This window comes from Erithacus rubecula, assembly GCF_903797595.1.
Source record: "Erithacus rubecula genome assembly, chromosome: 3".
NCBI classification, from domain to species: Eukaryota; Metazoa; Chordata; class Aves; order Passeriformes; family Muscicapidae; genus Erithacus; species Erithacus rubecula.
In genome coordinates this window covers 40570934-40597161 of record NC_136689.1, presented here as the reverse complement: position 1 = coordinate 40597161, position 26228 = coordinate 40570934, and the positions used below count along the sequence as shown (strand labels likewise).

At 38.2% G+C, this 26228-nt stretch overlaps 1 protein-coding gene across 4 annotated transcripts; it reads left to right on the top strand.

The window, feature by feature from the left end:
• Positions 1-1312: 1312 nt before the first annotated feature.
• TCAIM (T cell activation inhibitor, mitochondrial) lies at positions 1313-21661 on the top strand. Of its 4 annotated transcripts, none has more exons than XM_079301514.1 (11): positions 1313-1442; positions 3473-3548; positions 6756-6891; positions 7428-7581; positions 8485-8731; positions 10347-10469; positions 13056-13153; positions 14752-14843; positions 16821-17053; positions 17548-17679; positions 21048-21661. In XM_079301514.1, the coding sequence occupies exons 2-11, from the start codon at positions 3520-3522 to the stop codon at positions 21271-21273; spliced, it is 1470 nt and encodes a 489-aa protein (XP_079157640.1). In that variant the 5' UTR covers positions 1313-1442; positions 3473-3519; the 3' UTR covers positions 21274-21661. The 4 variants fall into 4 exon arrangements, with proteins under 4 accessions (XP_079157640.1, XP_079157641.1, XP_079157642.1 ...); XM_079301515.1 differs by having other exon boundaries at positions 1427-1561; XM_079301516.1 differs by lacking the exons at positions 1313-1442; positions 10347-10469 and adding an exon at positions 3678-5342 and having other exon boundaries at positions 3499-3548.
• The last annotated feature ends 4567 nt before the right edge of the window (positions 21662-26228 follow it).

Here is a 26228-nt window from a genome sequence, read left to right as displayed (position 1 = left end):
TCTGGTATAAAACAAGCTTTCCATAGTGGGACATGTCCTGGGTATGGATAGGGAATATTGTGACCAGATAAAGCCACAGTAATACTCCCATCAGCACAGTAAATGGTGATACTTAGCTAAAAAGCAGGAATTAATTCCTGCGCTGGGGCAGGATAGGAGTGCTCTGTTTGAAAATGTGTACGCTAAGCAGTGGAGCTGGTATCTGGCACTGGCAATTGCTGATGACCTCTCCCAATTCATTTTATTCCTCAACAAGTTAAAATAAATTTCAGGTGAAACAAACAACATACTTTTCTGTTGAATAAATTAAGTTTATTTTTCCATTTGCATAATTGTCCAGACAATTTGCTTACATAACTGATTGGCTTCTGTTGGGAAGCGAAAAACATGCTGCACGTTACGGAAATTATGAAAATCCCCCAAGGGCTGTGAGACTGTTAACTTGATTTAAAGCTTCACTGAACTACAGATAGTTCCTAAACCTTGACAGTTCTCTTTTTAACCTTTTCTGGCTGAAAATGCAATAAATTGTATGCAAATAACTCCAATCCCTAATCTCCCTTTGTTCTCGATCACCGACAGCAATAGATATTTTTGCTCCGAGGTTCCATGTCCCTGTATCAGCTGCATTTTGACCCCAAGGATCCTGGGAGAAAAACAGATGTGAGAATGTATTTGTACATCGAGCATTACTAACGTAAGACATCGTCTTAAGCTGTGCCAGGGGAGGTTTAGGTTGGACAATAGGAGGAGTTTCTTCCCAGGAAGGGTGATCAGACACTGGAGTGTCTAAGCCCGTGGAGGTGGTGGAGTCACCGTCCCTGGAGGTGTTCAAGGCTGAACCTGTCACTCAGTGCCATGGTCCAGTGACCGGGTGGTGCTCGGTCACAGGTTGGCCTCGGTGATCTCCGAGGTCTTTTCTAACCTGACTGTGTGTAACTGCAGGAAAGTAGCTCTTGCATTCCCCTCGGGACTGCAGAGTTCATGCCTGGTTTTTCGCCTACTTGGTGGGTTTTTTTCTGCAGAACAAAAGGCGACCTAAAGCGCACGCAACCATTTGGCTAAATTGCTCCCATCCCCTCAGCAAAAAGGCAGGCATTCCTTCCGTCGGGGTTTTCCCCTTCTGTATGCATGAGGAACCGCTGCAGGTGTAGCTGGACTGACGGGCGCAGCGCTCTCTGGAGGGGGAAGGGGCCGCTTCCCTCAGGCGCCCTTGAGGGGCGGGGCCTGCGGGGCGCGCGCCTGGCGCCGGGGGCGGGGCCGGGGCGGGGGGAGCCCCGCCCGCCCGAGCGGCCGCTCAGCGGAGGAGCCGCCAGGGGGCGGGAGCGCAGGCGCGCGCCGGCCCCGCCCCCGGCGGGAATCCCCCCCCGGGCCCGCCCCCTCCGGGGCCGTCGGCGGGGGCGATGGGGCCGAGCCCCGGCGGGCGCTGTCCGGCCGCGGCGGTAAGCGGGACCGGGCGGGGGCCCTCGGCGCGCCGCTCCGCGAGCGGGAGGGAGGGAAGGCAGCGCGGCCCACCGCCCACCTGCGCGGGGGGTCTGCCCGGACGGCGGCCGGAGGACCGGTGCGAGGCCGAGCCCGGGCGGTGTGGGGGGGGTCGGGCCGCGTCGCTCGGTGCCCGCCGGACGGGTGGGGGCGGCGGGCTGCCCGCGCGCTGGCACGCGCGTGGCGGTACGTGCGCGCGGGCACGCGCGGCCCCGGGTCTCGGCCCGGCTCGGCTCGGCTCGGCTCGGCTCGGCTCGGCTCGGCTCGGCTCGGCTCGGCTCGGTTCGGCTCGGTTCGGTTCGGTTCGGCTCGGCTCGGCTCGGCTCGGCTCGGCTCTGCCCGCCCGGCCCGGCCCGGCATCGGCGGCTCCTCATCCCGCGCCTTGCTCCTGACGAGGGTGCGAAAGGCCCGTGAGCCTGATCGCGGTCAGCTCTGCCGCCCTCTGGGAAGACCTTGCCTTCAGTGGATCTGAAGGCGAATTCTACCAGGGCTCTCTGTTCGGTAGCTAAAGTAGTTAGTGGTCGGACCGCTGCCGCTCATTTCCTTTCAAGCAGCGAGCGAGTCACGTTCGCCCGAGCTTGTTTTCTGAGCGCTGTCATCTTGTTGATTCTCAGCTGTTTTCTCCGTGCTGCCTCGAGTGTAGATAAACACCTGGAGCAGACAGGAGCGGGGGGCGACGTCGTGGTGCCACAGGCTTCTGCGACATAATTCATGTTTTGTTTTGTTTCAGCGGGTTTGTGTTTGAGGTAGGGTGCAGGTGAAACTTAGACCCAGGAGGTTTTGTTTTTCAGCTAAGCAGTGTACCAATTTCCAAGCAGTTAATAGAGCATCTAAAGTAAGAAACAATGATGCTTTTGTCTGGTTATATAAAGCGTCACCACGGATTAAGTGAGATTGTTGAGTTTTTTTCCATTCTCTACTGAATGCCTGAAGCTAAAATTACAGCGAGGGAAAACTGTTTTATGACCAGAGGGTTTGTTAATGTGTTTAACTTAATTTATGATTAGGATTGTTGTTACAAACAGTGCGAATGACATGGTTACTGTTTTGCCCACCTATCTGAAAATCAGAAGACAAAAATTATCAAGTGTTTTGGGGTTATTTTAGCTCAGTATGTTTTTTTTCCTCATACTATCTGCCTCTCGTAAAAATTTAAGTTCTTGATTAAGTACATTTGTATTAGTTCTATGCACTTCTGAAACTTTAGGTGTTTTGCAGACTAGGCATAGGAAGTGTCACACTGTATCGGAACACGGATGATGTTTCTCTGGTAGCTGTTCATCTCGGGTTCTTTAAAACAGCATATGTAACAGGCATGTTACTTTGATGACTGCAACGTGTATTTAAAAAAAACGCTTTAAAACATTGCCAATAGGGAGCTTACCTCATAATCCCTAATAATTAGGTGTGTACAGGCGTGCCAAGTGGTTTGTCTCCAGTTGGCAAACTCTAACCTACAGTTGCCTAGTGCAGAAGTAGTTACTGGTAAGAATTGCTAATTCATTCTTATGAATGTCAGCAAACCTTTGATAAAGATTCCCAGGCATCATTGTATGACAGTGATTCTCCCTCTGGTTTTATATTACCCTCCCATAAATTAGTTGTACATGTGTTTTAAAGTATTAATATTTGAGTGTAGGAATTAGTAAAAGTTTATATGGAATTCCTTGTGTTAGTGCTTAAAGAAAGCTTCTATTTATTTGCTTTTTGAATTCTTTGGAGCTCTTCCCTAACTGGAGTACCTTTAAATGTTCATTCTCATATCAAGATACTGTAACAACTCTTAATATTGGCAAGATTCACTGTTAGTAGAGGAAACTGAGAGCATTGTTATACAATGCTTTAGGTTTTGTGTGGGGTTGCTCAATGTTATATTACTATTGTGACTTTAAAAGTTATCACCCAAGGTTTAGGAAATGCACTGGTAAGTAACAGAGGAAAATAGCCATGTCCATTTCTAAAAGTTGGTTTTTTTTTCCTTTTTTTAAAGTGAGTTAGTGGATGGCTGAAATTTGGCTCAACCATTAAGTTGCTGAAATGTTTTGCTCCTTGAGAACCGTGAGAAGGTATGGCATGTTAATGACCTAATTTAGCTTTAGCATATGTTTCAGTGTTTGCTTATGACTTGCCTATTTGTGAAACTGGTTTAGTATTTTTGTTTCATGCTTATTTCTGTGACATTCTCATCTTTACAGCTTGAAGCTTTCAGCAGAGCATCCACAGTTGAAAACCCTCCAAAACCAAATGCCTTTCCTCAAGCGAGATGTTAAAAAGGCTCTCAAGAAAACAAGGGTTTTAAAATTACTTAATTATGAGAAATATGAATCTGATATCCAATATATTGAGTTATTGCATTATTGAGTTCTTAAAGCTTAGTGCTGCAAAATGTGTGAATATGTGTGTAACTATGAACTTAATTTAACAGAGCTTTTCAGTGCCAAAGCTATACGCCAAAAAGTTGAACTTCGGAGAGATGTGAAGAAAAAGGAAGTTGAAGGGACTTATTAACCAATAAATTAAATCAGTCTTGGAGTATGATTGCATAATGTGTTCTAGTAGAGATTGTGTTTCATGTCTTTCATGGAGACGCTGTCCTCAAGGTGGTTGTGACCTTGATTTTAATACGAAGCCTGTCTCAGCTCTTCAGATCTAAATGAAGCTCTTGGAACAGTCTTTGCTCCTTGTGAGTGAAGCCACAAACATCTTTCTTGCGTTTTCTCCCTCTAAATCCATTTTAATTCACTTACTTTGTCACTTCAGTTGAAAGATGCCTCAGAGTTCTGTCTTTCACCTTCAATGAGTGAATTCTTCCTTCTGTCACACAGACTAATTTTGGCCTTTGAGCATTTCTCTTTTAAGCAAATTCAAAATAGACTTTTGGCTGGAATCCTAAGCCTTCCTTCTAGCATGACAATGTTGTTTAGATACAAAACAAGGGAACTAAAGTCAGCCATACTTGGCCATTTTTCATGTAAAATAACAGATGGAATTTTATGGTTAATAAACTCAGAAGTATGATTAATGGTTTCCAGGTATGTTGAACTTTTTTTCTGAACTACTGGAGACATGACGCAGTGTAGCTTGAGAGTGGATGTGGGAAATAGTGTACAAATAGGTGAACAGAGAACTGAGCTCCCCTTCCTTCTAGCAGCTTGGTCTAGGAGGATGTGAATTTCTTGCATGGCAGTCACCTGCAATCAGAAGAAGGTAACTAGTTAGTTTACTTTTTTCCTTTGCTGGAAATACTTTTTTTCCCTTTACTGTTTTTTGTCTGCTTGCTACCCAAAAAAGGAGAAAAATTTGCTATTTTTTTTCTCAGCAAGACAATTATTTTGTACTTTCAGATCCAAAATGATAAAGCATATGACCAATTGGACTTTTTTCCAGAGTGCTTTGCTTCCTGTCTTGCCTAGCTACTAGAGGTCTTTTTCCTGCATCACTGGGCAACTGTGGCATGATTTTGTCATTAAAAGCTTTCACTCTCCCTAATAGCATTATACTGCTTCACCATCTCCTGCTGTTTTGAGTAGGATCATGGGATGTGGTGATGACTAGTCTTAAGAGTCTCTGAGATGCAGCCAACAAGATGAAGTGTTTACCACTAATATATTTTAGTGCCTTTTTTATTTTTTAATCTTACATTTCATCTACATGCATGAAAATTGTTTTTAAGTCATAGCGGATTTGGAATTCCATCATGGGAGTTTTGTCCCACTTTTCTACAATAACTTCTGTTTTCAGCAAGCTGACTTGTAAGATTTGCTAATTAAATATTTGCCCACCTCTTAGGCAGAAAAAAAATTTGTCTTCACTGCTTTCATGTTTCTAATTGAAGAGCTGGGAAGGTTGACAGAAAAAAGGTAAAGTAAGGGTCACTGCTTCTGCTTGACAGCCCAAATGTTGTCATTTATCATTTTCCAAAATAAAACATTCTCCTTATTGTCTGAGCACAAATTTGGGGGTTTTTGGATTTTTTAAAATTAATGATAGCAGTTGAGAAAGTCTCCCATTTCTGAGTCCAGGACGATTATTTGGTCTAGGATGCTGGACAAATAGCTCTCTGTAAAACAGTCCTGCTAACTACAATTAATAAAGTTATTAGTTTTATGTGAGTTGGAAGCAATTTTGTCTCTAATCTGCTGTATATTTTCCTATTTGGGGGTGGAATGATACTGCGAGGAGTGAAACTGCATTGTACTGCTTAACAGAGCAGAGTCTCTGCCCTTCTGATTTGCAAACTAAAATGAATTGTAAATCACCAAAATTGGCCTGTTGAATTTGTTAGCTTATGAAATCAGCTGAAGGTAAAACCTATTATTCTATATCTCCCAATTCACATTTTCTTGCTGCTTTTATATATACATTCTTGCTTCTTAGTTTGCTAAACCTGAATTCTGCCTTTGAGCTATGGCAGGATATTTTGGTGGTTTTTAATGCAGGATTTGTTTTTTCTTTCCATTTCAGTCTTCTGTTACAGAAATATGCTTGTTACAGAGCTGTTGTTTAATTTCTACATAATTGCAGGCATTCAATCATTTGAACTTTCTGAACTTCCTAGAACTTCTTCAACTTAACTTTTCCTTCTGATCTTAGGTAAAACAATCTTCTTCTCTTAACCTTAAATTCTTTTAGTCCTGGTTTATTGTAATTCAATGAAGATAAAAGGGCAAAAAGTATTGTCTTTTTACTTGATGTTTTCTGTAAAAGAGTATGTTCAGGAAAGTCAATTTTGTTTTTTTAATGGACACAAGTGTGGAACTCTGAAACTAATGCAGAATTTTTTTTCACTGAATCCTGATTGGTATTCCTGGGTAAAATTTAATATTCTTTTGGCACTGCTTGAAAAATACTGGGTTTGGCTTTTTAACTTGGAGGTTCGAAGGTATATAAGGGTTAGCTTTTAAGAGCAGCTTTAGCAATGTCTACAAAAAATGCCACTAAAGCCACTATTTGCAAATTGAACTACTTGACTGGGGATTTTTTGAGGTGTGTTTTAGAAAGTAGAGAGAAATTCCTGTTCTTATTTACATGTCTTGTTCAACCACTAGCATCCACCATTCCTCAAACCTGTTGGATTGGCACTCTGAAAACACAACTTTGTTCATCCCAAAGGGAAAGATCCAGAATTTTGACTCCTAATTTAAATTCTCCAGTTTTAAATTATTATACTTGAACTGTGACTGTTTGCTCCATTCTGTCACATTTTAATGTAATTATATCAGTTTGTCACTTGATTGGTAGCATCATGCATAAATACTTTACTGCTTTGTTAGGTTATGTCTGGACAAGATACTGCTGCAGTGGGTTCTTCAGTCAAGAACTTTGTCAGGTGCTGATGCCATCAATGCTCTCAGACCTTTCTATTTTGCTGTACATCCAGATTTCTTTGGCCAGCATCCCAAAGAGAGGGTAAAACTACTTTAGTATGCTTTCTTTGTAGATTTCATATATCAAAGATGGAAACTTTCTACTTTTCCTACTGTCAGAGAGACAAAAGTAATGTTAGAATTAATTATGGTTGGTACCAGAGAACAAAAATATGCACTTCCTTAATTTTTAACAAGGATAGGTCCTGTAAAAGTCCCTGATTTGTTAATCATATTTTCTAATTGTTATAAAGAAAATACTGAATTCTTCCAGGCTAATTTATAATACATTTTACTTTATCCTTTTGAAATGCTGTGCATTATATTTGAATCAATTAATTTCTTTAAGCCTGAAAACCATTGGGTTTTGGAATGTACACAAATGTACAAGTATGTACACCATACAAATTTTTTCATGCAAGGTAATTATAAATGCTGAGAATATGAAGAATATTACTGCTTGTTAAAAGCAACTAATATTTTGTGAAACCTAATTCTGCATGTAAGATTAAAAAGGTTTAGACAAAAAATGGTCAAATTCATAATCTGTAATTTTTGTTTGTTTTTGTTTTAAAACAGGAAGTAAATGAAAACTCTCTGAAGAGGCTAAATGGTTACTTGGAGAACCTACAGAAACCAGGATTTCGTTCCTTTAAGCCAACTCAGCTTACTTTTTATGTAAGAGAAAGAGAACCAAATTCTTCTAATGTTCAGGAATCCTTCAGTGCTTCAGGTGCTTTTATATTGGGTAGAATGTATCTTCCTATATTTTAATTCCTCCAGAGCATTGCTTAGCCTTGTGCAGTCATAACGACTTTTCTCTGAATTAAATCCTGTCAAAGTGTGAAAATGTATTAGATCAGGCAGGTGGGACCATACCAAGTAATTACACATCTGAAGCTTTAAAAAGCCTTGAAAGAATGAGACATGACAGCCCTCAGGTCAAGTTACAGTATAAGGAAGTAAAAAAAGGTGGATGTAAATGATAATATTTCTGCTTTTAATACCATTGCCATGTTTAACTGTAGGAACGGTTGGGTCCTTGTCCTCATTGCAGTTCATGTGTACTACACAATGTCAGGGCACTTGTAGAATCAGTAGGAACTTACTCTCTAAGCAGAGGCTGTATAAATCTGAAGTTTCAATTTAGTTCATTGTCTCTTATCTTTGAGACTTCAAAAAATACTGCCAAATTTGGGATGTTGGCTTTCGATTAACTTTATTCTACAAATTTGTCTCCAGCCAATATGCCTTACCTAGCAGAAGAGATTTACATTCTATATCCTGACAGTCAGAACACCTGAGCAAATTGTGAGGGATCCTCATGCTAGAAGATAAAATCATGCTGGTTTTCAAGAAAATGGTAGTGTTATGTCTGGTCTCCTTAACATTTGAGCTGGATGCTGTCCTCTGCTCTTGAGCCAAAGCTTACTTTCTAATTAGGGAAATTAGGTCCAGTAGCTAAGTGATGGGACATAGTTAAACTATGTGCATGGGAAATTTTGCAGTGAGTATTGAAATAACAGTATCATCATAATTTCCAACTAGCTGAGCCTTGTTTAGCTTCTTGTGTAAGAGGAAAGAAATGGAAATGCATTTTAAATAATTTTAATTAAATTATACTTGTTTTTTACAGGGTTTCGAGCAGTCAGTTTTACATTACATACTAGGGATCTCCTGAGCACAGTATTAGATATTCTCAACTCCTGCAGTTTATCTACAGAGCATGTTCAGAGTTTGAGTGTGAGCTCTCAGCCCCACAAGGAGGCAAAAAGCACAGTGAACAGACCTATCAAATGGGATAAGACTTATTATTCATTTACTGGATTCAAGGATCCTGAGGAAGAACTTGAGCAAGCCCAGAGAGTGGAAACAACGTTACTGTATGTAATGCTTTCTTTGAACTGAAATTTTGGAACCTAAACTGATCTTATTCTAATGCTTAGTTTTTAAAGGTAGACAACAAACATTCTGAACAATACAAAACTTTATTGTCCAACATGTAATTTTGCCATGCTTTTTATAATTAGAGTTCAAGTGAGCTCCTGGCGTAACTACAGTGCCAGCAAAGCTGAAGCATTCTTGTCTCTGCTCAGCAGTCATGTTTGGTCAGTCTAGTTTTGGTTGATCTAGTTTTTCAGATTTGTGGAGTATTGGTGGCAATTCAAAAGGAAACAAGGGCTCCACTTGCTCCAAATAGCTCCTTACCTCATACAGGACTTCAGTAACACAAACCTATGTGGCTGTTAACTTTATTGTTCCTATTTCATTATCACATTCTGTTGAGGGTGAGAGATAATACATAAAAACTAAGGTCAAAAGGTTTTAATATACGATATCTTACTTCTTCTTGCTTCTCATTTGTTGTTCAGCAGGAAAACCTTAATATTTAAGTCAATGTAATTATAAATGCTGAACTTGCATTACATGTAGCATGTTTTGTAGTAAAGTTGGTGGTTTAAAAAAATTTATATGTGCTCATTTCGGGACACATACACATTTTGGGGCCTTGAAAAACTTTTTGAAACAATGAGATTTAGGTGCCATTTGAAATGAATGCAGAACTGTGCTGGAGCAAAATATGCCCCTTGTCCTGCATACCACGTCACAAATAAAACTACTGTAAAACACACAATTATAAAACACTTAACTGAAATTTAACATGCTAGAGAATATTTTTACTTATTTTTACACATTTACAAGAAATGCCACAGACAGTTACGTATTAACAGTCTAGTTTTAATACACAGACAGCTGGCATCAGGCCTCCCTTTTTAATTGAGTTTGAATTTTTTTGCTTCAAATTCAAATGAGAATTGAGTTATTTGTTTGCAAAAGTGAGAGTATGAAAATTAGTTTATACTATGAACAAAGATTAAATCTCTTAAATAGTAACATTTTTCTAGAAATGAAAAATGAAAGTGTAGATGTCCTCAAAGAGTCATGTTTGTCTGGTTGTGATTATTGGCAAAAAAACTATAAAACTTTGACCTGTTTGATCTATGTTCATGTCAGCTCTGTAAAAGTTACCTAACTTAGCCCTTTAGTACCACCTCCCATATTTGGTAGTCTACTATTATCACTTTGTTTGGGGTTTTTTGTTAGGTTTTGGTTTGTTTGGGTTTTTTTTAACGGCACATATGTGGAAATTCCTTAAATAAAGTCACAGATTTCTGAAGATCTTCCCTGAACTCACACTGACTTGTTTTATGCCTTTTAGATACACATCTAAGTCTTACAGTTTTAACACTGTCAATGGTTTTGATTTTCATTTCTTAGTCCCCTCCAAAGACATTAAGTGACAGAGTTTCCTCTGTAGATACCTTCAGGTGAAGTGTTCAGCCATTCCATCTTCTATCCTGTTTTTAAAAAATCCCTTTACCTGATAATTTGACTTGAAACACTTAGATTAGCAGTAAGAATTGAGTTAACTGTACTGCTTACATAATAGATCATATAGCAGCATGCCTCTACTGTTGAGTATTTTTCCTCTTTCAGGTCCTGGCTAGATTATAATGAAGCAAGTGCAGTAAAAAAGCTGAAAAAGAGTTTGCCGCTTAGAAAAGAATTAGAACGTTTAAAAATTGAACTTTCTCATGAACTCCAGCTCTCAGATATCAGGTAATTAATTAGATCAGTTGAACTTGGATTAAGACAGTCAAAGCAAGGAAGTTTTGTCTAATACTATGCTGTGAACTTTAAAAGCTTATTTCAGCAAAACAGCTATATTTCATATATGAAGAAGTGTTACTAGAGTATTTTTCTAGAAGTATTCTGGGACAAAAGTTTCCTGCTACAATCTGCTCTGAGAGACCTCCTGTCTGTAACTGAAAATATGGGCTTCAGTTGAAGCATACACGGAAATAGAACTGGTGTGTATGTATTAGGTTGGGTGTTTTGCTGGTTAAAATTGCATTTCCTAGATTCAAGTTAATATCTACAAAAGTAACTAGACAGGCAGTGAAATGCAGCTTTGCAAATGCTGCATAATGGCATCCTGTGAATGCTTAATAGAAATGTTCTTTATTCTAGTGTTTAGTTTCTCACTCTCCAGAGGAGGAGATTTGTTTATTTGAAAGATCTGAGTGTAGTTGGAGGTCTTGTTTCTTCAGAATATTTTCCAGAAAATAGTCTGCAATTTTTTTAAATTTTTGTGCCTTTGCGTTGAGGATGTTGTGAAGTGAAATATTCAGGGTGGGAAAAGTGGCAGCGAAGGTATTCACAAATAGAAAAATAAACTTTGGGGGGATTATTTCAAGGGCTAGTCTGTTAGGTTCTATTTTTTTAACCAGGAAAGAGAGTTGGAGCTTCTAAAATCATGCTTTTGTCCTTTCACCCTGCAAAAGACCCTGGTTTCCTTTAAGCTGAAGCCAGGTTTTTTGAACACAATTTCTAATTCTCTGTAACTGTGCTGTGGTGGAGAGTTTTAACATGCTGAAACAGTCTTCAGTATTAAGTGCGTAGGTTTGGTTTTATTTATGGCTTGGTTTTCTTAAATAGTTTGTTCTTCCAAAATACATTAAAATTTTTGTGTCCCATGAAGAGTTATTAATCTTCCATGAGTTACATTGTTATAATTCTGAAAAGGATGTGAGTGTTGGAAATCTGACAAACCAGTATCTTAATAGGACACTATTACTTGTGATTCTGGACCTCATGCTAGTGTTCACAGAGATCTGAAAAATAAGTGGGTCACTGGCTTTATTCCATGTATAAGTTTAGGACAGATGAAGAAATGGCCACCTTTTTATTTCCCATCTGGTGCTGCTGAAAGCAAAATGATATTGCTAGGTAACAGTAAATAATTTGAGTTACTTATATTTGATTAAATTGCCTCACAAATGCTGTGGCATAGTGCCATTCTCTCCATCCCAAGGAGTGAGGTTTTGCCAGTTAGGTTTCCCTAAATGAGATGATGTGGGTGACCCTGGCCAGCAGCTGAGCACCCTCACAACCACTTGCTCATACACTGCCAGTGGAATGGGAGGAAAAGAGCAGGGAAAGCATAAGCATGAAATTTTTTTTGTTAAGGCAGAAGTTTAGTAGCTGAAGTAAAGCAAAACTGAGTTCAAGCAAAGCAAAAGGAGAAATTAATTCTCTGTTCCCTGTTGATGGACAGGTATTTAGCCACTTCTGTGCAGTTGGGCCTCAGCATGTGTAATGCTTGCTTGGGGAGACAAACACCATAACTATGAAGGTCCCCCTTGCTTCTCTTTTCCCAGCATTTATTGTTGAACATGACATGGTCTGGAATATTGCTTTGGTTAGTAGGAGTCACCCAGCCTGGCTGTGTCCCCTCCCAGCATCTTGTCCACCCTAGCCTACTTGTTGATTTGTGGGGGGCAGAGTGGGAGGAAAAATGACACCTAGACACTTTGCCAGTACTGCACAATAGCCAAAATACTCATGTGTTATGATCACTATTGATAAAATATAAAATATCGGTGTTATGAAGAAAATTTATTCAATTCCAGACAGATACAGTAAAATAAAGGAGTGGGAATTTTCCACTTGGAGACAGTTTTATATCAACTAAAAGTATTTTTCCAATACACTGGGACAACTTTGCAATTCAGATGCTTTTTGAAATTTGCTTAGCAATTGGTCTGATCGATCTGTGATGGAAGAGATGTCAAAATTGTGTATTACAGCCAGCAAGGTAACACCTGGCTCTTGAATGGTTTAACAAAAATTACTCCACTGTAAAATACAAATAATACATAGTGACTTTCGATTGGAATCATAGTAATATTTTGGGCTAGGAACAAAAAGAAAAACAAACAAACAAAAAAAATAAAGACAATGTCCTTACATATTGTATTTGCTCCTCTGGACAAACATTACACAGTGTCCAAACAAACTGCATGCTCCATGACAAAATCAAATACTGGATTGTCTGGTGCTGTTTTCTTACTAATCCCATCTTACTGGGGGAGAGATTTACAAGTTCTGTCTACCTGGTTTCATATTTATTTTTCCTGGTGTTGGTCTTCTTTGGGACTCACTTTAAGAAACAATGGAATTTTATTTATGCTTTTTGAGTTTAAATAGCATATGACATGGACAGCTTTTGAGTAGCTTTTGCTTTTATTACTGTTGGGGTGCTATTTTGCTTGTGTTATAAGTCTTTGAGCTGCATCTCAACTTGTGTGATTTTTTTTTTCCACAATATTGAGGATTAAATCTTTCAATTACATTTTTATTTAGGTGGCAGAGAAGCTGGGGCATTGCTCACCGCTGTAGCCAGCTACACAGTCTGGGTCGCTTGGTCCAACAGCGACCTGAAGTATTAGAGAATGTTAAAGGTATTTCTGTTGCTTGTTTCATGTATCCTAATATAGTATTGATTCAAAAATGAGCATGGGTCTTCTGTGACAAGGGAGCTCTAGTTCTTATTGCAAATTCTTTTGATAACTGCAGAAACAAACTTGTCAGGCTTACTGAAAAGCTGGTGAGAACTTACATTTAAAGCTACAAGGTATTTTTTTAAATGACCTTTCTTAGAGTTTATTCACTGTACTCAGCTTCTAGTTTACTTCTTAATAAATGCTAGTGGAATCTGTTGAAGGCACTAGACTTAATGTTAACAATAAAAGTAAAAAATCTGAACTGAAATTCTCAAAGGGTGGAGATAGCAATAGATTGTTGCCCATAATAGATCCAAGACAAAAATGTGAGTAGGTCTCTAACCCGACTAGAATACCTTTAAAATGCTACTGCTTTCTTTTCTCATGGGTGTTCCATAAAATAACTATACTAATGTCAGTATTTTCTCAGGAAAAACTAAAATATTCTGTAAACCTGACCTACCATTCTTCTCATACAGCTGTTTGACCTGTGGCAGTAGCCTCTAATTGTAATTCCACATTTTATACCTGTCTGCAGATATTCAGTTTTGAGTGGCTTTCATTTGAGGGTTCACCTAATCCTTTTCTAAAAGACAGAGCAGGAAGGACAATGAGTAGTAGTTTTAAATTGTATCAAATTTCAAATGAATTTCTTTTCCTGAGCATGCTAAAGATAGAAAGTATTAAAGAAGTCTGTCTTGTGAACCTGTCGTAGACTCCATCTTTGAAGATACTTAATAATGCACTGGATAAATACCTGTCAGTAATTATACAAGTACAGTTGATGTTGCCTTAGGGTACAAGGATGGACTAGATGCATTGAAGTCAGTGTTGCTCTTTCTTTGGGATTGTGGAAAACTGATTTTTGAGAGCAAGAGCTTCTATTTAAGTCTTGTCTTGTAGATTAATACATCACACTAAAGATTTTTGTGGAAGCTTATTTTGATGAATATTTGCCTGTGCTTTTACCCTAAAGAATTCTTGAGGATCTTTGTACTCAACTTAAAAAAACATACATTCAAAACTGATTCATCCCCCTAAAAATCCACCTAGAATTAGCCTTTTATGTTGTCTCTGTTTTAAAAAAGAATGAAAACGTAATATCCAAGTGTTTCTTACAGCTTGCATGTTGCTCAGAGTTCTGAAATAGAGTTGAATGGCCTTATTAATAGTTAATTCAGCAACTTTTAATTTATGCATGCTTCAAGCATATAGCATGTGTATCCACTTTATACATGATTTGTACATGATTTTTTCTTTGAGATTTTCTCATATTTTAAAAGCGGTCATAAGAAAGAAGTTCAAGTAAATAAAAATCTATCAAGTTCAAACAGAGAGAAGGCAAATGCTGGGTCAGGTTTGTATGTAAAAAATTCTTAAACTGGACTTTCCAAGAACCTTTCAAAATTTTGAGAATAGGAGAAGCAGCTGCTCATATGTGTTTGTGCTGCAGAAATGTGTTGCTTGTGACATGTTAGCAGCCTAGTTAAGTCTTCAGTAATTGTAGGAATGATTGCAGTAACCCAGATCAGTAAAGAGTTGTGTTCAACCTCTAGGACGCACGGTGGTATTTACAGACCGGTCAGGTATGAGTGCAGCAGGTCACATAATGCTGGGGACCATGGATGTTCACCATCACTGGACCAAAGTAAGATTTCAGATTAAATGCAATTGCCCTTTGCTATGACATCCTTTTTAAAACTATAAACAAAAATGTTAATAGGTGCAAATAACTACTGAGTGATTTAAAGCAAACACTTTAGCTAATGTGTTTAGCATAGTGGTGTACACTGCATTTGAAATTTAATCCTGTGTGTGCAGTTACTAGCAACAGTCTTTGCTAGATCTTTGCTTTCATTAGTAAGTCAGTACTACTTCTGATTAGATATAAAGAAAACTAATTTGTTATGCACTGTTCCAGTCCTGGCAGAATACTTGGTGATCCATAGAGAGCTCATTCCCATGAAGAGCTAATGGATTTTATTCCGATCTTTTGTAAATATGAGATTTAAAGGGAATTGTGAACTGATGATTTCAGTCAATGACTGCTAACCAACTCTGTCACTCCCTTTTGTTCTTTTAGGCAGCTAATGTTGCAGAATTTTATCTTTAGTGACTATGTCAATTCTGCTGCTGCTTGTGTAAAGTTCAGAGTTGATAAGCTTTCTGACATCCTAAATGATAGCATTGTATGCAAAGGACCAAAAACTAAATATGTAGCAGTATCAACATGTCACTTGAGGAATTTTTCTTTCATCTTGGTTACTGAAACATTACAGATAGTTCTATCAAAAAATATTTATTTGTAAAGGGGATTATTGGTGGAATTTAATAGTTGGAAATTTCACCCTGCTGGAATATCAGAATATTCTATTTCTGTATTCCAGTCAGTGAATAGTATGAAAAGTTAACACTCAATATTTTTTTGGTGGTGGTTTGAATTTTTGCCTTTATGTTTCACTTAGCGGAGGAACCAAACCATGGCTTGTTAGTGTGAACAATTTACTAAGAATTTAAACTATGAAACTAGAATTTAATAGAAAACTTCCTGAGATTTAAGCGTTGATAGTCATTGCAATGAAAATGTTCTGATCATACTAAAATAAATGCTGACTTCCTTGAAAAGATGAGTCTTTCTAACCTTTGCTACGGATTTTTCCAAAGGCATCATAAAGCCACTCAAAGTGCCATGCAAATGGAACAATGTGTGTAGTTAGTTATAGTGATGGTGTTTGCTTGGGAAGACAAAACAGTGGTATATATTTGAACCTGAAATCAAAGGCTTTTTATTTTGAAATGCACTGAAGATCATGTGAAATGTTACACAGAAAGTCAGCGAAGATCTTGATGAGGTTGGTGATTCAGTTTCTAGAGAGTATATTTGTCCAATTCTACATCATTTTAGAAAGTAGTCCTAAGTGCTATTACTTTTTTGTTGCTAATTGCTAGGAGACGGAAGCAGTAAAATACTGTCCAAGTCAGTCTGTAAAATGCTTGGTCAGAGCTACAATACTTAAAGGAGTTTCACTATTTTTCTCTGTAAGAAATGCAAATGCCAAACCAAATTTTTTTTTGTGCCAAAAGCTGTTCTGATTCTACTATCAGAACTATCTACTGTCTATTCTGCTGTTTTTCTGGGTTTCTAAAGAGATAGTTCTGAAATCACTGACTTGTTGCACCAGCAGCTTTTTTTGTATGAAAAACTACTTTAATATCAACAGAGTAGATGGTAGGTAGTGACTACTGTATGAAGAATAACTCTACCACTGTAAATGTGCTGATAAATATTTTATATAGGCATGAGGTTATGTATTTATCTTTTATCTGAGACTATTAATTTCTGAATATATAGAGAACATCCATCCATGGTTTCATGTCCTTTTGGTACCTTTATTTTATAAATACAGAAACTACTTAAAAGCTTCTTGGATTATATCTTGTCCCAAAATGTATATACTTGATATTTCTCACCTGTGGTATTCTTTGATTTTTATTTTTTTCCCCTTGGGTTCCGTGCTTGCATTCTTAAGTGTCTTTTTTTATAGTTTCTTGTTCTTTTTTAGTTTATTATAATTAACATTTAAGCTCTGTAACATAGAAAATGTTTGTTCATGTGTATGCATAGATTTTTGAGAGACTGCCAAATTATTATAAGCTTCAAAAAAGGCTGCTACTCTTGGAAGATCGGATAAGCCAACTCCTGGGAGGCATCCAAGTAATATATATTGAAGAGCTGCAACCTCTGTTGACTCTAGAAGAGTACTTTGAGCTTCTGAACTCTTTCTATAACAAACTACGTGACAGCCGACTACCTTTTCATCCTCGCAGTCTGAGAGGCTTGCAAATGATTCTGGAAAGGTAAGTATTGGCAGGGAAGGCTGATTTCTTCTTTTACTCTTTTTGTTAACTGCTCATTGCTCTCAGTAAGAAGAAACATGATATAATCTCAGATTTTCAGTATGTCAAAGTCTTTTTGTTTCTGAAGGTTTTAAGAGCATTTTTTGGGTTAAGAAGGAATCAGACTGAAGAAAATCCTGCTTAATTTCATTCAAGTTGGACTCAGAGTTCTGTCTATTTTAGAGTGTTCTGCAGGGTTAAATCAAAAGTTTTGTGCTGTCATGATGGTGTTTTTATTTTTTGAGAACTATTGCCAGTTGCTTTTGAAATTTAATTTTGAAAAAGCATAACCTACTATATTTCTCTGTTCTCATGAACCAAACCTGATAGCTTCACCAATTATTGTGATTATGATTAATTTATATTTTTTATCTTTAGATTTTTTTTCTGAAAGTAATTTATATAAATAATTGCATTAAAAATATACCTTGTTCTTTACTTCCATTGTTCATTAGTGACAGATATGCACCAAGCTTACATGAATTTGGACACTTTATGATCCCAACGGTCTGTGATCCAGCAGCTCTTCAATGGTTTATTTTTGCCAAAGCACAGGAAGCAAGAGAGAATTTGAAAAGAAAAGAGGAGTAAGTGTTCATGTGACTGTATACATTTAGCTCTTTAAAATCTTTGCATGTCCTGTTTTTTATTTGGAGAGGGAGCAGAATTTTAAGGAATGTATTCATAGCATTTGGTGGAAAAGCCCCTTTTGTTTCTAAAATTATACTTTACCCATCAGCTTTACTAAGTAAAGAATTACAGCATTAGCAAATGCCAAGTTATTAGAAAATACCCTCTTTCACCTTGTAGAGACAATTGTACATCATTCAGAAGTAAAATGTCTTTGCTTACAAGACAAAATTGCACAATTCTTTTTACAATCACGTCCCCAAAGAAGAGGTGGAAAACACCTTCTTAATGAATAAGAAATGCAGCAATTTTTAATAATGTTAATTAAAATACGACAAAAAAAGCAGTGAAATCTAAATTCAAAATAACTGAGACCAACTGGAGGATCATTATTTCTAGTTGTTGGCCAGTTAATTGAGAAAAATATTAATTAGTACCTAACAAGGTGAGGAAAAAAAAAATGGGAAAGAATGGTGAGAGAAATACCTTGTAGGTACTCTCTCTCACATATGTGAGACAAGAATGATAGGGAGTCACACTTAATATTAGGGCCATGCTTTGTAATATCCATCAGAACTGTGAATTTGTTTCTTGACCTTGTACCTGGTATGTGTCCTTGAGGATGAAGTAGAGGTACTGGGATTTTTTAATAAAATACTGTTACAAGTAAGTGGGTGGTACCTGTTATTTCAGAGGACATTATTGCAACTTTATTTTTCTGCTTTGGAAACCTTTTCTTGAGCCGTTGACCTATCACAGTGTCGTGAATCTCTACATGATGTATAGATCCAGATATGTTTCTGTGAAATTGTTTTAGGCATGAGTCTTGCTGAAGGCACTGTGGTTTTAGCTCTGTTAAGACCTCATTACTTGGAAAGATGCGTTTTGCAGGTGGACTTCAGTAAACATGATTTTTTGGGATTTTTCCACAACTCTAGTCCATCTTGGAAATTAGATTTTTGCCATATAAATTGTAATTACTGATTAGTTCTCTGTGTAACTATCCACATGTGACAGCTGGGAAAGTATTGTCTATAGATTTTGGGAGGGATGTTGTAGCAAATGTATGCATTTGCATCTGGGTAACTCACTCTCCAAAAAACCTCACACTACCACACTTCATAAAGACACTAATCCAGGAAAACCGTGCCCTCTGAGTACAAGCAGCTGTGTTGTAAGAATGTAAGAGCCAAGATGCATATCTTGTGTGCTGGATGATTGCTGGTTTGAATGAAATAGTAAAGAATAACTATACTGAGTCACAATGTCTGTCCCCATCGTACATTAGCTTACAGAGAGGCTTTATGGATGGAGCAAAAAATGTGGTGGGTTTTTACTCAATACTCCTTCCCAGTTTCTGTCTGACTGCACTTGAGAAAATACTTGAAGCTGGAAACATCTCATGTTAGTAGCATTCAATAGACTTTTTATTTCTCCCCCTCTTGTCTTAGTACTTTTTGGGCCAGTTTGCATTTTGTGGCTCCAAATAGTCAATGGCAGTAAATGGCATATTTGAATCATATAAGGCATTTGTATGTAAAAGAGGAAGGAGATGTTCTGTGATTTATAGACCCACAGCCTGATGATTTAATTTGTCATTCTTTTATTCTTGTGTGATAGAAGATATGAAATAGTCATTCTGTATCACCTCTGCTTTTTTTTTGCAGCTGTCTCATATTTACTCTTACTTGCCTTTTATCGAAGCTGGAAAAACTCCTTTTCCACTTAATGCTTCCTTGGACTCATTAATGTCCTTCTGATTTTCCTTAGCCTCATAGGGTGGTTAAAAAGGCCCTAAGATAAAGGAAAATACTTTGGCATGTACTGGCTGTACTTTGCATATAGACTTGAATGTTTTACATGCAGTAACAGCATAGAGTGGCTGTAATTCTGACCTGCATGCACAAGGAAATCCAAACACTGCTGCTCTACAAAGTGCTGTTGTCTGTGGTTAGTGTCAGTCTTCTAGTCATGCAGGATTCTCTTTCCCATGCTTCTTTAAAGTATCAGGTTTGTATGGTGATAAAGGTGTAAGCCTCCCTGTGGAAGTGACAGAAAGCAAACCTGCAGTTCTCCAGCTAATTGGGATTCCTTCAAGGGAGCCTAAGATTTCATAGAACTGGAAAGCTTGGTGCCTAGGTACTTGGGAATGCACTCAGGAAGGTGGCATAGAAGTGATCTGTAGAGAGGACAGGCTTGCTGTAAGGTTAACTCACTGGCTCGGCTTATGGCTGACTGCCAGAGTGGGCTGGGCTCTTGGGCAGTGATCTGAGTGCCTCAGCAGAGCTCAGTGCCATGCAAGTACACAGTGGTCCCATCCTGAGCTCTGGAGAGTTGTGACAAGGCCCCACAGTAGCATTTTGATGTCAGGCAAATGGCCTCAGTAGTGATGTCTGTGCTTAGCTTGGGCTGATTCTCAGCCCAGTGGTGCTGCTGCTTTGTAGCCCCAGCCTGTCCAGCTCAGGGTCTGTGCTGTAGGGCAGCAGTGGTGCTGTGTCTGCAGCCAGGCTGGCTTGGAAGTGAGCTGTGTTCGTGTGGCACAGTGCCTGAGCTAGTGGGACTGGCTGAACCTGAACTGTCTCTTCATCAGTTGATCAGTCACAGCTCCAGTGACTTAATTAAATCTACACATTAACTTTCTTTCTGAGTAGTTTGGGTTTGCCAGGTGGTATCTTATTTCTCTGAGGTGAAGGAAAGAAATCATCTACAAGCTTTGAATTCAAAATTCATAGAATCATTTAGGTTGGAAAAGACCTTTAAGATCATTCAGTCCTAACACATCAACCAAGTTTTGCAATTGGGAAGTTCCTAAAACACTTAATATGCATTAGTTTACTTTACTTGACAGTTGTTGGTTTTGATTACATAAGGAGTACTGGTTTAATTAAGACAGAGTAATTATGAACATGATTTTATGCTTAAAACCTTAACTTTCAATGTTATTTAAGTATTTTCATTCCTTATATTAAAAATGAAGCCTCGCAGAATTTTTATTATTGTGTTTTTCCCAGTTACTTAGTGAGCAAAAAGATGTCTTGGCACAGGCTTTGAAATGTGAGTCCTTGGGCGTGGGGTGCTCATAGTCATGGAAGAATGTTCACTCTGGCTTCTGAGATTAGACACGTGTCAACCTGCACAAAAATCTCAGCTCCATCATAGCTGTATATGAATTGGCACTGGTTTTTTTACAAGCATATAATCTACTTATTTCAGTATTTCTTGTTTTAATACATATTCAATATATATTGAAATGCTTATTTCAAAGTGGATGTTTTTAAGAGATGATGTTGTAACTTTGCCACTGTGTGTTGTCTCCATTTGCTAGGATGATGATTACAGAGAAGGAGCTAATCAATACTTCCACGGAAAGATTTTCTTTGGATCGGTTGTATAAGGAACCCAGTGTTTCCAGTGCACAGATGATAGATTGTTGTAAAAGGCTGCTGGAGGAATCGTTGCCCTACCTGCAAGGCATGCACCTTTGTGTTTCACATTTCTACTCTGTGCTGCAGGATGGAGACCTGTGTATACCTTGGAACTGGAAAAACTGAGGGATGTATCTGATAATCAGATTAATTGTTTTATTTTCTGTAAGAGGTTATAAATATGAATGTTTTTAAGAGTAAATTATTGAAATCTGTATTTTGATATCAGTATTCAGTTCACAAATTTTCTTCCAACTGCTGCTGAGGAAGGATTGCAGTCCTAGACAATTTGCACAATGCACAGTATTGATAGTCCTGAGAAAGACATCTGTACATTATCCATACTACTGTAGGAGTCCCAGTTTATGGTTACAGTTGTGAAACCCCATTTTTGTAGTGAATTCTGAAAATACATTAAATTGCAAGTCTGCAAAAATGTGCATGTGTGTTTTTAATGTACATGAATATTGCCAGATAGATCATCTCAAATAAAGAGTGTACTACTCCAGCCCGACATTACATGGTGTCTTAAGGGGTTCATTGAATGCATAAGTTAAGAACAGAAGTTATCTGGTAGCAGTGCTGGCATTTCGTATTGCTGCCTATCCCTAAATTAGAAAAAAACAAGGGAAAAAACATCGGAATATTTCTCCTTTGCAGAACTCAGCCGTATATTAACTTGGAGTCTACAGCAGAATTTTACATGCTGATCCAACACTGTTGCCTTAGAATTCCAAAATATGTCAGTTATACTGTCTGTGGTTACTTTAAAGCAGATGTCATTTTCTTTGTTTTCCAGCATTTGCTCCATAAATACCGACAATCCTCTTTACTTCCACTGTAACAGGTTGCAAATCTCATACACAACAGTTAAACCTTGAGTAGTTTAATGTGACATCTAAGGAAAGAAAGCACTGATTTGTGTGGGATTGTCTGCAAGAGTAAGTACTTCTCAGTAAGAACAAAAGGAGTTTGCAGTATGGCAAATGTGTGGATCCTTACTGGTACTTTATTCCTTGAAAAAAAATGAAACAAAGTGTGAAAGCACGTCAACACTTTTTCATTGTAATATATGCCAAGATACATATTTGAATTACTGCTTTGCAAAATATCATTTGAGAAAGACCAACTGCTTAACATTTCTGGATTTGAATTTACCATAACTGGCAAAAAGAAAAGGAATTTTTGAATGCTTCCCTGCCTTTTATTTTTGTTTGTAATGAATGGGGAAATTGGTGTGGTTCTCTGTTTTCTCTTGCTAGAAGGCTCAGTATCAAGTTGTTTATGAAGATGTCAAAGCAAAAAAAAACCCACTGTGTTCTCAAAAATATCTGTTCTAAAACATCAGGACAGAGGCTGTGACTGCCTCAGACCTTCAATCCAGGGGATTTACCGGCACTGCCTGGAGACGTTTTGAGGATCAGTTGACAGTTTCTTCTAAGTAGTTAACTTCCATGGCACATGCCCTGCCTCAGTCCATCTAGCACTGCTGATGTTCTGTGTCCTACCTGTGCTAAGCAAGTCAGTCCCATCAGCTGTAGCCCAGCAATATTCCCTTGTTCAGCTCTTGGAAAGTAGGGTGTTTTTGGGAATAAAAAGACTGTATTAGTGTTCTTGGGGTTTTTGTTGCTTGAGTTGAATGACCACTTATAGAGCTTGAGGGAAGAAGCAGCTGTCCAGTTTGACTGTAGAGTAGGTGATAAAAGGCTAAGGGAAGGTGAGTGGATGCAACAAGCCTGAGTTGATCCTGTGAGGGCTGATACTAGTGTCACTGGAAGTGACTGCACCTTCTCTTGCAGCACAGAGCAGACAGCTGGAAATGGCTGGAGAAGAAGACATAAAGAACCTTTATGAAATAGAGCATGGAATGTTTCTCAAGTAATGGACACCCTGATGTGGAATGGGGGTTGAAGAAGGCGAAGCTTGACAAGAGAGAATGGGACTGTATAGGAGCAGTGAAGCAGTTGCTGTAAAGCATTTCTGGTCTGGGATGCATCTGAAGATTCTCACTGTTCCTTCTAAGGGAAAATAGCCAAAATCCTGTGGCAGAATGTGTCAGTCCTTAAAGGGTAGCATGACAACTTTCCTGACCCAGGCTAGGGTCGTGGGTCAGTGCAATAAACCAGAGTTGCAGTGCTGCCACCCTCCCACCAGGGAGATGGTTGTTTTATATGCCATGGGGGTGTGCCTTCTCTCATCTGTTGTGTTATTGGTTTTTTTTCCTGAGTTCTGAAGGTAATGCATTATGAAATCTCTAAAGCTGCTCAAAAGTTTAGCAGTATAAAAATGAAGATTGAGTATAGGTCAGTAATTCAGCAGTGTAAGGTCTGGGTTTTAACTGGTTTTTTATAGTGCGCTTTCTGTAAGTTGGTTTTGCTACTGAATGATCAAATTGCTTTTACAGACATGTGGGCCTCTTTACATTCTTTAATGTACTTAGAAAAACAGTGGGGGAAAAGGTGCATTGCATGTTGTAGGTGCTTATTTGGTCAAGACTAAAAGTAACCTATGTTATCCATTTAGATAAATGTATATGGGTTAAATCTGTCAGAATTACATTTTGATTTCTAACATTTTATATATGGCAGGGGATATACAAGGGCTTAGAACTCTGAAAATCTTTGTCACTATCGCAGGATGGAAACAGGTGATGAATTAAAACTTCTGTGGTTTTAAATAGTGCAGAACACCTCAAATTCTGTTCAACAGGCAGTGTTGTCACCTCATTGTGGAAGTATTTTTGAATGAGTTCTGACATCTACTGTAGTTTTATCCAGTACAGCACTCCTACTTGCTCTGTGAGCAACAATTAAAAACGTTTGTTATGAAGTTTCAAGAAACATCCTCTTTTTAAAAAAATCCTAATATTAAATCAGGTGGAATTGATGTCTTGCTGTTTTAATCATTACTGTTTGGCTTAGATTTGAGTGTTTCTACTGTTCAGAAGTTTGCAGCATACATTTGAAAGGTAAGTAAGAAACCCTACCACTGATCAAAGAATTGAAATGTGTGTTGGTTATCCGTCATGAGTCAATAAACCGTGATACCCAGATCGTGTCATTCAGCCTCTGAGAGTGGTTTAGTATTTTAGTGCAGCTGCCAGAAGGAAATTCAATGCTAAAATAAAAGAGATGGGGGCTTGAGACAAAATTTATCACCTTAACAAGTTATTTTGATGCTGTTTAATATTGTGACCTTGAGATGCAGGCACTGACAAACAACATTTTCCATTTTGTCAGGTGTTGGTGTAACATTTTACAGTATCAGTTCCTTGTGAATTCCAGTGTTACAGAACTCCTGCCTGTGTTTTAACAGCTATGTGTGAAAATTGCATGAAATTACATGCAATAGTGCCCATTTTGTCATTGTTCTCACGGCTGTTAACAGCTGGGATGCAGTCCCCAGCACTAGTAGGCTTGCATTCATGTTTTGTAAGGCATTCAAAAGCTTGATAATGAATCTTGAGGAAGACAAAAAAAGGGAAAGTGTCTCAGAACATTAGAACTGATGTATCAAAGCATATCCAAAATTCATCAAAACTCTTCATGGAAAATGTAAATCTCATCTAGTTTGTGTACATGACAGCTTGAAAAAACTTTCTGAGGAAACTGAAATTTTTACACTTCGTAGTTTCCAGTTGACTTTCTGAAAATATATAGTATTTGTCTGAAAAGTGTTATCTCTGTGACTCCTTGGACAGATTAATGTACGATGTATGTCTAGTACATGTATACAAAGATGAGACTCTCCTAGTATTTCTTGATAAGCTTAATATTATGCAAATTTGTAATAGAGAAGGACAAGAGTATTTGTTGGGTATTTTTTATAAAAAGCCTAACCAAGAAAGAGAAAACATAGCTGTAAATGCAGTAAAAATGTTAATTTTATAAGTTGAGAGAGAGATCATCCTTTTCAGCTGCATATAAATGCTAGAGTAATTTGACTTCAAAATATAAGCTGAAAATCTGGGATCTCAATTCTGTGCATAGAAAAAATATCTAGATCTCTCCCTGGAAAGCCCTGTTAAAACTACAGTACATACTGGGAAATAATCTTGTTTTGCAGTTTGTCCTTTTCAGCTACGTATTCCTTATATGACTGCTTAAATGCTGAATAATTTAGTACTTCATTTTTGCTAAATCCTCAATGGGGCGCTGTGTCTAAATAGCCAGACTGATTGATTATGAGCTCAGTAATGTGTTTAAGACAAAAAACCTTTAGAAGATATTTAATAGAGCTGAAATTTAATATTTTCTAGCTGGCTTTTATATTCTGAAACTGTCTTTTCTGTGATCTTCTGTTTCCACAGCTTTTGGCTATTATGTGGCTCTGTATTTTAGTGACTGTAAATGATTTTTAACCCTTTTGCTTTTCCTAACGTATTTGCCAAAAGAGCACAGGTTTAAATGTCTATGCTGTGAACCATGCTATGGACTCCCCCAACATGCCTAAAATTGAGCTGCTTGTCCCCTTTGTAAGGGATTTTAACAAGGAATAAGATTTCCGAAAAGTGAGAGTGGCCCAAGTTTGTGCCAAATGTAACGGCTGCAATGGCAACATGAATGGTTCTTAACATCGAGATTAAATAAAAAGAGAGGGTTCATTTTCTTCTTATTTTGTACCATCCCTACCTGCCTACTCAGGACAACTCAAGGCAATTTACTGTAGATTAAGATACCAGTTTGAATTCCTTTTTGATTGTTTCTCTTTCATCATCTCCTTTGTAATTTGATTTTTTTTATGTTGCAGGGACATAGTTGAGTAGTCAGCTAATGCCTGTGGTAGCTCTGTGCACCCTCTCTCTGTAATGGGATATTCTGGGACCATTTAATAAAAGCAGCAATCGGATGGGAACCTGATGTCCTCCCTCAAGACTGCTCTGTGATCTGATGGCCACAGTTCAAGATCAAGGAGTTTCCTTGATAGTGCTTTGTCCAGCCCACACATTATTTTACCTATTGGTTTGTCGTGCTCCTGGAACTTCTCCTTCAGAGTTGCTTTTTTTTAATGGGATGTTTCAAGTTCATTGAGTCAGTGGGTTGTGGATGTAGACTGAGATTTTTGAATCCTGTGTTATCATC

Excerpts from the sequence above, each read along its gene's own strand:
- TCAIM (XM_079301513.1), top strand. The coding sequence starts at position 5,302 with ATGTTTCTAATTGAAGAGCTGGGAAGGTTGACAGAAAAAAG. Across the intron at positions 10,470-13,055 it reads CTCCAGCTCTCAGATATCAG|GTGGCAGAGAAGCTGGGGCA; the intron begins GTAATTAATTAG and ends ATTTTTATTTAG. Across the intron at positions 13,154-14,751 it reads AGTATTAGAGAATGTTAAAG|GACGCACGGTGGTATTTACA; the intron begins GTATTTCTGTTG and ends TTCAACCTCTAG.